The 14166-nt window shown below is 32.9% G+C and overlaps 1 protein-coding gene across 4 annotated transcripts in view; it reads left to right on the top strand.

Annotated features, from left to right (window-relative positions):
* The window catches only part of LOC108903722 (MDS1 and EVI1 complex locus protein EVI1-like), a 314040-nt gene that overhangs the window by 291624 nt on the left and 8250 nt on the right, over nt 1-14166 (top strand). For all 4 annotated transcript variants that reach the window (XM_018706006.1, XM_018706005.1, XM_018706008.1 and 1 more), the window contains exons 5-7: nt 561-663; nt 10815-10971; nt 12999-13169. In XM_018706006.1, the coding sequence (XP_018561522.1) occupies nt 561-663; nt 10815-10971; nt 12999-13169 (431 nt within the window). The remainder of the gene's footprint in view (nt 1-560; nt 664-10814; nt 10972-12998; nt 13170-14166) is intronic.

Below are 14166 nucleotides of genomic sequence, written 5' to 3'. Positions count from 1 at the left end.
AAGTTCCACATTAGATATATATATATATATATCGATCCATTCACAAAAGCAACAGAAAATGGCATTGAAAATATACCAAAAATGAAAACATTTAGTTATAACCTGCTCTTCCATAAGAGGTTTAAAGCAAATCCCTGTGGCACACCACTATTAATTACTTATTGATGATAGCATTTGATTTAATTGAAAGGTGATTCGAATACAATTCATCATTTAAAATTTAAATATTTACTAAATAAAACTAAAAAAAATATTGTAGAGTCAACTGCAATATCGGAATATGTAAGAATTAATAAAATAAAACCAGTAATCGCAATAATCCTGAAAAATATATCCGAAAACATATGAAAAAATGTATAGAGTATTCTGTTTACAAAACTAAAGTGGATTTATTTTGCCTGAATTTTTACGAAATTCTGGCACTTCACTTCACTGGAAAATTCACGGGATTTTTGTATTTAATATTTGGTATGTTAAAAAATAATGTAGAAATATAAGAAAACATCTGAGAAAATGTGTAGTTGCTGCGTTAGTAATCACGAAAATGTTTCTCTTTTCAGCATCGCAGCATAGCGGAACACTTGACGACCGCGAAGAAGACGAAGAAGACGAGTCCGAAATCCGGTGTTGCGTGTGCGATCAAGCCTACACCGACGTAGATAAGTAAGTACACGCTTGAAACGTCCGTCAGGATTATGCTTCTCCTATAGGACAAATAAATAATTCACTGCGTCATGATAAACTTCCACACAACGGTTAATTAGTTATTACAGGGCTTATCGGGTAAATATATCTCTGAAACGTTTTTTGCCCCCATTACCGCGGGATTCGTGACGATTGCTTCAGTTCTGTCGCATTTATTATTTACGGAGATAAATACAGTGGAATTAATGCAGGATTAACAACAACGCTTCATGATGTTTGCATTTTACGGGGAATTATTTTTTATTTGTCTTTGGTGGGTGACTCCGTTTATATGCTTGGTACTGTAATGGGGGTTTACGGTTACGATATTGTCATTAGCAAAATAAATAAAGTTTTATCTAGTTCTTAGCCCTGGTGTCTCATTAATTTCTATTAACATTGCCAAGTTTTGCTAAATATGGCACAAATATTATTACAGATACTATGTAATTATTCTCCGTGTTGCCACCTGCGAAAATTTTTGAAAAACGATGAAATCCTTGCAGCAAAAGATCGGTCAAGAGTTATTATTAATAATCTATCTATCTAAAGAAATTATCGCAATGAAAAAGCAGACAAATAAAAGATACCCATCACTATATCACGCATTTCAATTATAGTTCCGCTTCGAAAAATTAATCTTTTTTGGTTGTCAAACCATTTCTTTTTTAAATAAAATTTAGTTGATTAGCTGTTTCCATAACTAGAGGTATCATATCGTGACTGTTCTACTATTACTTGCTTATTTTAATGTTTCTGGCCAACAAGTTCCAAATTTCCAGAGTAATTTGACACACGCCTTTCACCGTTTATAAATATGGTATCTTTTAAATTTATTTTAACGGCATTATTTTCTTTCTCCAAAATGTTGGTTAAACTTCATATCGTTTTCGTAAGGTGCTCCCAAATTTTTGATCTTTCGAATTCTCGCTTTCGTCTTCTCCTCAATTGGTCTAATTTGTAGGACGAGAGTTTTCTCCAATATGATGCCGATTACTTTCAAAAGCATGCTATAAATGTATGTTTCAAAGATAAATTTATTACCTATTTTCTTCAGTTATTCATTTTTTGTTAATACAAGAAAATATATTAAAAAAAATTGCATTTATAAGAATATCTTGTGAATGCAATAAATATTGTGTTGAAGAAACCTTTGGACCTATGAATATTAAGATAGACGAACACAAGGATTACATAATAAAGCTAGAATTTGTGAGATTAAAATAAAAAATTGCGAACATGCTTTAAAAATTAAAAGGAAAATAATAGGGTTAAAAGAAATAGCATTTAAGTCGACAAATCTAACCATTTGACAGTAAATCGAATCAAAATTATAATTTTTAAGAGAAACTACTAAATAATTATTAAATAACACACAACATTAACAAATACTAAAAAACGGTTTTTATTTTCTTCAATACATTTCTTAAGGCTATCTCCCTAATGGTTTGGTATTCCCGTATTATTGTTACAAGGGAATATTCAATGTCATCGATTGGTTTTAAAAGGTCCTAGAGGAAGAAATCCATAGGATTTAAATCTAGGGATCGAGATGTCTACATCAAGGGTCCGTTTTCATCCATAGATAAGCAAATATTCAGATGTTCGCGAACAACTACACACACAAGTATGGCGATGCGCTGTTTTTAAACATCCACATATTTATTGCCATGTTCCGAGGAACATCTTCTCGACAAAGAGGAAGTTGATTTTGAGAAAATGTAATATATACTTATCTTGCCAGTTACTGAACCATGAGAGACAATAATTTCCTATTATCTCAACCCATTAATAGAAAACCTAAACTGATGCTTCGTCTCAATAGTAGTGTGTGGATTTTCATAATATGTATGCGTATTATGTAAATTTGTAATTCCTTCACGAATAATTCCTGCTTCATCAGTAAACAATATGAGGTAAATCATTTGGTTGCTGTGCTGACATTTTTCTAAGATGTATATTTTTCCAATCGCCTTGATCGATCAGCTTCGTAAAGAGACTGCACTTTTTGGACATAAAATGAAACGAATGGCTCCTCGCGAAGTATTCACTGAGCAGTAGCATGTCCCAATATCAATTTTTGTAGAACTTGTGCCTGGATTTTCTTCAATTATGTTAAGAAATCTTTCTTCCTGCTTCACAATCCTAATATTTCTGGGTCTTCCTCTATTTCCGTTAGCAGTTTTGGAAGTTCCACATTAGCCAAGTCTACTGTGAACGTGGATAAATAATGTTTTAGAATTAGAAATAGATAAGGTGATAAAAAAGTGTCTTTATGATTTTTCAATCGTACCAGTATTTTACGAGGTATCAAATATCCAAAAATAATAAAAATATTTAGATTTATAAATTTCAATTTTCAATCATTAGATAAACAATTATGACTAACAAGTTACAACAAATTATAACAAGTTACAACAAGTTACAACAGATTACAAGTTACAACAAGTTACAACAATTGTTCAAAATTTCCACCGTCTGCTGTTAAGCATGCTTCAGCACTTTGTGCTGGAGTTGCGTATCATATCTGGTGTTATTTGCTGTATTGATTGAAATAGGCGGTTCTGCAGTTCATTCAATTTTCCACTGGTGTTCTATATACCAACGTCTTTACGAAGCCACAAAAGAAAAAATCACATGGCGTTAGGTCTGAAGAACGAGGTGGCCAAACAAATGGACCGCCTCTGCCAAGCTAATGTCCAGGGAAAGTATTATTTAGGTAACCACAACGTGCTGAAGCATGTTTAGCAGCAGACAGTGGAAATTTTGAACAATTCACTTGTCATAATTGTTTATCAAATGATTAAAAATTGAAAAGTTTTATTATTTTTGGATATTTAAAACTGCCATATCTCGAAAAACATCGGTCTGACTGAAAAATGATAGAGACATTTTTTGTGACTTTATCCCATGATCCCACAGACCGTGTCCGCGAACTTCGTAACTGTTTGGATAACTACCCATATAATCTCGTCGAACCAACACAGCATATTACGATATTCCATAGCTGAGAAATTTAGGCATTTTTTAATTAAAAATGTATTGATAAAATTTATTACGAATAGTGTTGTATTCAAAATTGAGTTAATAGGAAAAATGTTTGATTTGACGTTAATTAAAGCATAATAATAATATTTAGGTTCGATTTACTGCCAAATGGTTAATTTAGTGAGCAATAGTCAGTAAGACAAAAAGTTATGGCAAAAATTTATTTTCGGCTGTAGATAAATTGCCCTCTAGTGGCACCTAATAAAAGTTCATCAGATTAACAAATATGTGACTGGTAACAATTAAATTAAACAAGAAATAATAATAAAAAACAGAACTTTGATGAGCTGTAACTGAAAAGCAATTAACTAACATTTCGAAAAAAAAATTTTTTACGAACTGCTATTACTTAAATATCCTGTGATATTTAAAATTTTTACAAACACTCAAAATAATAATGGTTGATACTTGTTGGGAACAGTTATTTTCTTCCAAACAAAAACAAAAAAATTTCTTAAAAATGATGCATTTTCGTATAAAAAATTTTAGAAATAAAAATGTCTGGGGATTTTAAATATACTCGTAGGTACCAATTTTTTTAAATTTTATTCGGTTGTGCGTCAATTATTAAAATGAAAAATAACCCGTAATTTCACTTGCAAGTCGCTCTGACTTTTTCAGTTCAACTAAAACTGTACCTGATACAAACACAACTTTATGGATATATGAAAACCACGTTTAATTTTTTTTAGCTTCTAATATTTTCAAAGAAATACGCAGTTTTTAAATTGTCTGAATACTGGATGTGAAGTAATAGCAAAGCCGAGGTTGGTATATTGTTTTGAAGGAATATGAGGTCTGAACGAGCCATTTTTTACAACCCATTACTGCGTATAAAAAATGTAGGCCATTAGGTGTCGTGCCGGCGGCGGTAATCGCGCAACTTGGTGGGAATTACTTCACCTGATGCACTAATAGAAAAATACTGGCGGATGTGCGCGTGAAACACATGCATAATTTATTAATTAACATCCCATCACCGTGGATGATCGATCGATCAATCAATGTTCGGCTGGCTCGCCTTCCGGTAATAGTTTTTAAATGGGTGAAAAGTTTCAGCGCTGTCATTAGGGCGATTGAAGAGTCTCCTCGCGTGCCACGGTATGATAAAGGGTGCCGGGCAATCCAAATAATAATAATAAATTCCGAAATGGAATTACTTTCACGGTAAAGTTTAATAAAACCGGCGCGGATGTTATTAGATTTCGATATTTATGATTTAATTGCGATTTCGTTCGCAAGCACACTCCCGATGGAATTGTGTTTCTAAATTGCCACTTTCAAAGGAATCGTATCTAAATTATTTTTACAGCTTACGTACCACGAAACCCACATTGCACTTTAAATTTGCACCGTGAGTTATTTTCGATACAAACATTGCTAATATCTAGAGTGGCGCAGTGTTCAAGTAACTGGTATTCATTAATATAAAATGAGAATAAAAATATTTATCCAAAATACTAATAAATTTTATATCATGAATACTTTTTGCAGTTACACGAATATTGAGTCATGTTAGGTGAGATGTACAGTGCTACATCTATACAGAGTGTGGCGTCTATAATCTATAAAACTTAAACTACAGCTTCCTGACGACATTTGTAAAACTCTTAACGAAAATGTTCTATCTTCGCGTTTTTTTTTTGTAAATTAAAGTTCATTTATTCAACGAAAATGAAGGTCGACCCAGTGTTATTTATTAAAAACATTGGAAATGTTTTTATGCGATCCGAGATGCAACCTTATAATTTAAGTCGGTATAATCTAATACTAGTAATACTAAAAGTTTTGGTTACATTGTCAAAAAATTTGTGCAGTCAACTGATTTTGTATTTGTATTGAATTCATTATTCATTTAATTATTTAAAATTAAGCATCGTCCATCGACCCATCAGTGTTAAAAAGCGAAAGATTCAGACAAAAGTTTTCATTTTATTATTCCACGATATTCTTATTTCTTACTTTGTTTAATTTTTTAGTTTGTGCACAAACTAGTTTTACAATGAACCGAGAAAACAATGCATTTACTATTTCCGAATGTGTCGATATGGTGTTGGTGTATGGTACCGCCGGAGAAGATGCGCTTGCGGCGACTAGGTTGTACCAGGAACGATGGCCACAACGTCCCCCCCATGTGCAAATACAATCCTACAGTGCGTTCAGCGGCTGCGATACGGGTGTTATTCCTCGAGGAGAAGGACGTGGTAAGCAAGTGAACTTTAATGTTGAAGATGCAGTGTTGGAAAATCTTGACGAAGACCCCACAATTAGTACTCGACGACACGCACAGCAAATAGGAACCTCATCTCGTAGCGTACATCGCATCTTAAGGCGCCAGCTGTTGCACCCCTATCATCTGCAACCAGTTCAACAGATCTTATCCCCGGATTGTAATCAACGAATGCGTTTTTGCATATGGTTTTTACGGCAATGTGCCAATCAAGTAGACTTTCCTGCTTATGTTTGTGTAACAGATGAGGCGACATTTACCCGTGATGAAGTGAATTTCCATAATTTGCACATATGGGCAGATGAACATCCTCACGTGATTAGGGAAACTTCTTTTCAATATAGGTTGTCGATAAATGTTTGGGCTGGCATAATAGGCGATGTACTTGTGGGTCCCTATTTCTTTAAAGGATGACTACATTTTGGAGAACCGGTTGCCTGAATTATTGAACGATGTGGCATTACAAGTTCGGGCACGCATGTTTTATCTTCAAGATGGGGCTCCTCCACACAGTACTCGAGAAGTAACGACACTTTTGAATGAAATGTTTCCTCAGCGATCGATTGCTTTGGTCCTGTGTCTTGACCACGTCGGTCACCCGATCTAACTCCAATGGACTTTTATATTTGGAGTCACTTGAAGTCATTGTATTACAATATTCCAATTTGTACGGTGGAATAATTGCGAAACCGTATACTTGAAGCTGCTGACACAATTAGGGGAATTTCGAAAAATATTCGCCAAAATTGGGTGCGTTGGTGCCATGCCTGTATCCACGCTAATGGGGATCAATTTCAACATTTTCTCTAGAAATGGTACCTAAGTTTTATTTCATTTTGTTCCATATTTTAATGGAGTTTGTTTAGTGCAGGCAGTTGGCAACTACATATGCTTACGGATGTGGTTTTGTTTACGAACTCTTGCAGTAACAACAATGCATTTAAGATAGTAATTACTATTAATTATTATAATAAGAAAATATCAGTTTTTATTAATATCTATTTTTCTTAGTTTGTACTTTTGCATTGAAGAATTCCCCAAAAATTGAGTATCTAAGTATCTTTCCATTTTTCAACGACGATTTGTTTACGCGGCTCAGCGTACAGCACACGGACAGAACCGTTCCAGGGAAAATATTTTTATTCATAATTGAACTTTAATTTACGAAAAAGAAACACAAAAATAGAACTTTTTCGTATAAGACTTTTCTATTACAAATATCGTTAGGAAGCTGTAGTTTAATATTTATAGATCATACACGCCACACCCTGTATAAGTATATAGCAGGTTGCTCGCTGTCAGTTTGATTGCACTAAAGGCCTAGACATAAAGTAGTCGCGACCAAACATAGATGCAGCACTTTCTGAGTTATTAGTCCGCAGATTAATAATTGTTTGCTTCCTATAGCTTCAGTTAAAAATTCGGTAGTCGTAATTTACTGGCAATGAGTACAAACATTTGCTTAGCTAAGTAGTGTTAAAATATATACATTTTAGGTAACTTAGATAAAATATGTAACAACAAAATTTTCTTTGCTACGTTTCTGTAGAAGGGTCCTGTTAATTATTTTTTACTGATATATTTTTAATAATGTAATATAGGTAAGAAAAAATTTCAGAAACAACCTTAAAAATCCATATTTTTATATTTTTAAATAAATCTGGCAACACCGCATAATTTTTCAAAACTGTTATAGAATAGCCTCAAATTTTTGTAAAAGCGTATCATCAACGTCATGGCGTTGAGTGAAAAAAATTATAGTAATGGCCACGTGTTTATGAAGTAGAGCCCCATTAGTAGTTTATGAATCTCCATGACGATGATGATAAAATATTCATTTGTTTCAAACTGCTTGTCATTTTGAACTATTGTTAATCAGAGTTAATTGTTAACAGTTAGAGTGACACTTGTTTTAAAATCGTTATTCCAATGAAGAAACATATTATTGTTGCTGTTGTTATTATTATCTCTTTCGTAGTTTTTAGCATGTAGCTTTTCCAAACTTCCAAACATTCTCAAATTTGTAATAAATAATAAACAATATTTTTCATTTGGGGGTTGTCTTTTGTGATAATGTCCAATATAACTGTTTAAAGGCTTTTCTATTACATATTTTTAATAAAGCACTCCAGTATATCACATTTTTCTGCATTGGAATAACGTAATTTTTTCACTCAACGCCATGACATTAATGATACGCTTTTACAAAAATTTGAAGCTATTCTATAATAGTTTCGAAAAATTATGCGGCGTTGCCAGATTTATTAAAATTACTAAAATATTGGTTTTGAGGTTATTTTTTAAATGTTTTCTTAATTATATTTTATTATTAAGAAGCCAAAGAAATGCTTTACTTGATCAGCCTAATATTATAAGTAAATTCCGTATGGCGCCTGTAAGAAAAAAGAAAGTTGATGATGGTTTCTCGCAACTGAAACATCGCAATGAAAATATAAATATACAGTCAAATTCCACAAAAAATCTCGCCGTGAAATTGCGTTTTCAAATTTTAAAAATTCCTCTAAATAAAAAAGTTATAGACGATTTTCGAAAATGTTACATTTTTTTCAAAATAATTAAAAAACCTGAAGAACTAGGACCGGTGTGCAAGCGCCATGTAAGTTAGCAACAGAACTGTCTAAAACTTTCCCCAGTTAACCATTTTCTTATCTCTTATAGTTTACATTCATCACCATGCATCACCAAAATGATCCACACTGTATACATTCAAAGCTTGAGAAAGAAAACAAAGTTCAAAAGGAACAAAAATCATTTTCCTTATATTCAAGAATATTTATTATTAATTATAAATACAATTTCATATAATAACGTTTGCGAAAAAGCTCAATGTATTAATTCAATCAGTATAATCATTTGAAGAGAATACAAAATATTCAGTATTCATAATCTTTTTATGGATATTGGAAACCGCATTCAATATGAAAACTTCTAGAGAATAGTAGATAAAGTATACTTTTTGCCTAACTCTGCAAATATCTTGTAGCTAAGAAAATTAACAATTGATTATGAAAAAGAAAATTGGAAATCGAATTGCTGTTCGAAAGACAGGAACTGGCTGTTTCCAAAACAGAAGTCGAGAAGGACTTTCGAATTTATTTTTATTTAATTGAGTACTTCTGCTACACTGGAAGCAAATATATTTTTAAATTAAAAATTTCTTGCTTCAAAATGAGTGGTTGATTTTTCATATTATTTAGTTTTATTTCTCTGCGGATTGAAGCCCTGTTTAGCATTGAATCATTGAATTACACGCATAACCTATACGAAACAACTAAAACCATTCGTCAGATCAGATACCTATTGTTGTCTATTTTGCTGGTTATATCTCACCCATCGACAAAGTTTTTTGTCTTTTCTGGTTAAGCAAAGTTAATTTTATTAAATCAATGGTTTTATTTATCCTTTTGGTTCAAGAGATAAGAAATGTTTCTTACCGATATATTAGAAAGAACTATAGCAATTAAATAAAATAACAAAGTAAATGCCACAATTGTATGATTAGCTACATATCAATTTTAGGCTTCTGGAACTTATGTATATGAATATTTTTTGTCAACTAACTAACAAACTATGTTTGGATTAACAGTGCACTAATTGTTAAGTACTTGCATTGCATCGCTTGTACTTATCTGCGCATATTACTGGTTTGGAATTTCCTCTTATCACTAAGGTTTTAAAAATATGTAAATCTATATAAAACCGCCATAGCGACGGTAATAATGATAGTAACCAAAAAAATAATCTTAAGTGCGTCAGAAAAAACTTCTGGTTAGATAAAAAAAATAACTAAATAGCTGTATCTTTTTTCGTGGTTTCCATCTTCATTTAATAAATTTATCGGTTTGTCTAAATTAAGGTTAAACGACAATGTCTAAATAGAATGTAGATAACATTGAGTAGGCGAGCTCATCTAACCACTAAAAAATGTCCTTCAAAATTTGTGAATTTTTGAATTTGTATTAATGTATTTTTGGTACCTATACCGGGTGTCTGCGAAAGGTTGGGAAATCTCGAAGCTGGAGATACTGGTGCCAAAATAAGTCGATTGAGCCAAAATCCCTTATGCAAATGTTGTTGATTCCAAAGATACAGGGCGTTCAATGTTTGAATTTTATTTTGAAATTTCTCAGTAATTGTGAAAACTATCAGAGTATGAACAAAAAAATTAGCACTATTATGTTTCTTGACATGACAAATAAGAATTTTTAACTAATTTTGCGTTGCTTGTATAGAGGGTCAGTATGCCCTATTTCTTTGATAAATAGGGGAAAATTTTGTATTGAAAATAAAGTCCTCCGTTTAATAAAAAAGTTACTTTTGTTTGTTTTTGATATCTCCCTTCGTTATCGCGATATTCGCATAACACAAATATCAATGTACTTCGTTTTTAAGCAACTTTCAATCCTTAACAAAACCATTGTTGCGGTGATTGACTAATGAGTCATGATAATGTTTGTACAACTTGCGCTTCGAGGATTCCATCCATTGAAATATTCACCAATGAGAGATAGTTATTTGATGCGTTACTATCTCTGTTTGTATTTTCATTTTGTACTGGATTCATTAAGTTGTCATTGACCTTTTCACGAAATGTTAATACTATCTTTTGCGGTGTTACTTCCTGAATAGATTTTTTTAATAATTGTAACGGTTCCGGCGTACAGAAAAAATCCCATTTTAGCAATACTAGGACTCATAAAAACATCAACATTTTTTGGGTGTAACTTCTAAATAAAGAAGAAAAGAAAATCTTTTTAACCTGAAAATATTCCATTAAAAAAATTTCTATAGGAAATGAATCCACAGCTTTTAAGCGGTTCATTTTTTCCAGGTTAGACGAACACCTAATTTCCAAACACAACTACCGCAGGGATGAGTTTCGATGTGACTACTGTCCAAAATCTTACTCGCATCGCCCTTGCCTGATAAGACATAGAGCCATACAGCACGGAGAACATAGAAAATATCACTGTGAAAACTGTCCTAAGGTAAGAATGAAAATAATAATCTTAACCATGTACGAAAATAATTTTAATAAACGAAAACGAAGGAATAATCATAACCACGATGGATAAGATGATTACATAAGTGGATCAACCAGATTAGATCTTGACACTTTAAATACCATAGGCACGTAAAAAAACCCAAACTCAAGAGATATCATTTCCAAAGGAATTCAATACACTGAACATGATCATGTAGTCACAAATCATGACTTGCCTATGAATTTTAAGGAAATTTGAAATTTTTGGGTTAAACCGCCCAAATAGTGGGTTTTCCGAGAAAAATAGGTGTCAAGGGTAAATTTTTCTATTACATCAAGTTCAGCGCTTCAAAATACTACGAAAATTATACAGGGTGAGTAATTAGTAATGGTACACAGCTTAATGTCAGATTGTTAACGTCAAAATATAGCGATAAAATATTTAAACACAATATTAATGGAATAATATCACAACTAATAACTCGTATTAAAATAATAAAATTTGACATTATTATTATTACATTTCATTAATGCTTACATGCATCTAACTTATGGACAAGCACTCGGCAATTGTGTGGAGGCAAGAAAGAATTTATTCTGATACATTTCCAAATCACTTAAACGCAAGGCTGTTAAAAATTTGAAAGCTTTGCTTCTTCTTGTTTACTTCAGCAGATTTTCAAAATGGTCGCCTTCTTTACATTTCCTTATCCGACAGATGTTTTCTGGTTGTACTGGAAACAGTATTCCAAAATTGTCTCGAATTTCGTTGCAATGGTGTGTTATTTTTTCTATCAGGTTTTTCCTGGTGTGAGCTGGCGTCGAAAACACAAGCCCTTTTTAAATTTCCCCATAAAAAGAAATCCAGTGGAGTCATGTCGGAAGACTTCGATGGCTAAAAAATAGGCTCATCTTGACCTATATATTGATAACCAAAAGTATTTAATAAGTGCAAATTATGGCGATTCATTACTCCGTCTGGCTTCGTCCATGAACAAAACAATACTAATAAAATTTGTATTTTGCTTAAATCGTTGCAAAAACCAATTTGCGTAATAGATTCTTGCAGGATAGTCAGCGGGAGACATTTCATGTACCTTTTGGACGTGATAAGGATGTAGCAGTTGTTCTGGAAGAGTCTCATGAACGGTACACTTTGTCGCATGAACTTGGATCGACACTTTTCTTACACTATTGGAGGGATTTTCAGCAATCTCATCCATAATTTCCTCCTCGAACTGAAGGTTCCTTGCTTTTCTTGGAGTCTCTTGTCTACCACTATGCGGCAAGATACTTCTTAAAATGTATTAGCAAAAGATTAGCTACTTTTAGCATTTTTTTATTTCACTTGAATCTTTACCTCTTTCTCGTAAGCTACGATCAACCCTTTCAGAAATTGTTTAGTGCGGTAAACGTTGATTTGGAAATGTATCAGAATAAATTGTTTTTGCTTCAACACAATTGCCGAATGCTTATCCATAAATTAGATGCATTTCAGCATATTCGTTATAGGAATAATGCTCCATTATTTGATCTTGTGTACTCAATTAATCAAACAATTTTTACAAGTGTTGTCAATAACGACATAAAAACGACTAGTGTTTTATTGCAGAATTCTGATTTATTATTTCAATGACGTGATATACAAAAACGTAATTTTTTCAAAAACGGCTAGTTTTATCGAAACAAATGTAGAGTGCCTTTTTTAAAGAGGAATTACCAAAGTATTTAAAAATTCAGTTTTGAGCCCTATAAAGTAAACCTGTCAAAATTTGGGCCCAACGAGTGTGGTGGCAAGTCCGTTCCTGACTTCTCTGACAGTGTAAAACATCTACTGTAGTATGGCTTTATAAGCCTTTGTGGTCTACATAAAATTATAAAATTTTAAATAGGGGCACTTTAGGAATTTTTTTTTTATGACAAGCTAGGGTTATTCTGACCTCCCCTATACACTCCCGAAAATATGCCATATACTTACCAGACACCCAGTGTATCGAATTTTTGAAATTTATTTCATGTTTTGCCTTCTAGGTTTTTACCGATCCAAGCAATCTTCAAAGACACATTAGGACAAATCACGTTGGCGCACGTTCCCATGCTTGCCCAGAATGTGGAAAAACATTTGCCACGTCTTCTGGATTAAAGCAACACACTCATATCCACTCCTCTGTGAAACCTTTCCAATGTGAAGTTTGTTTTAAGGTAAATGTTATAGTATTAATAATTATTATTTCATCTGATACTTTTCTAATACTACTTAGAAACAGTCCTGGCATTGTATGAATGGTTAAGAAAATCATTTATGAAAACGAACTAGAAGCAATATATAATTACATCCGTTCTTATCTAATAATTCACCATTTATTAAGTGTATAGCAATTATTTTTCGCATCTCCGTTCTTCTATGATTCATGTTGGTAGGTCTCACTTATACATGACGCGCGCACAGGTTTAAAGGAAAAAAGTGTTTCGTAACAGTCCATTACTACTTATTGATAGCCAGCCAGTTCATTTATTTGTGCCACACGTGCAGGTCCTATTTGTTTTGTGTATCATTGTGCCTTGTGTAGTGCATTTATCCAAAGAAAAGAATTTCCATGAATCCAAGATAAATCACACGTAAGGGAATTATTATATTAATTATCAATTTCAGAAGATGAGAAGGTATTTCATTAAAATTTTTCTGTTAGCCGCCCTTGACTTGATAATACTAGCTCGTATACTATGGTAGACGCAGAGCAGAGTTTTTAGACTAATTGAAATGCAAATTCCACCTTAAGTGGATTGTCTAGCTGGTCATATTGTAGTTGTTTTTAATTGTTTTGAACGCGAACATTTGTTTGCAGAATATACGGTCGTTTTAACCGTCTTAGTAGGGCGTAGCCGCTTTGTTTTTTTGCCCGTATTCCATGCGACATGTAGAGAGTGGTTTTCACTCCGCTTAAATGGAAAGTCTAGCTAGCCATATTGTAGTTGTTTTAACTACCTTGCCCGCAAACTTTTTGTTTGCCAAATATTTGGGGCAGTACGGTCGTTTTGACCGTTTTAATAGGGCGTAGCCGCTTGGTTTTTTGCCCGCATTCCATGTGACATGTCGAGAGTGGTTTTCACTCCCTTGAATGGAAAGTCTAGCTAGTTATATCGTAGTTGTTTTAACTACTTTGCCCGCAAACTTTTTGTTTGCCAAATATTTGGGGCA

Source organism: Anoplophora glabripennis, unplaced genomic scaffold (assembly GCF_000390285.2).
Source record: "Anoplophora glabripennis isolate ALB-LARVAE unplaced genomic scaffold, Agla_2.0 scaffold63, whole genome shotgun sequence".
NCBI lineage: Eukaryota > Metazoa > Arthropoda > Insecta > Coleoptera > Cerambycidae > Anoplophora > Anoplophora glabripennis.
The sequence above is the reverse complement of the archived record's forward strand: the minus strand, read 5'-3'. Positions and strand labels throughout refer to the sequence as shown.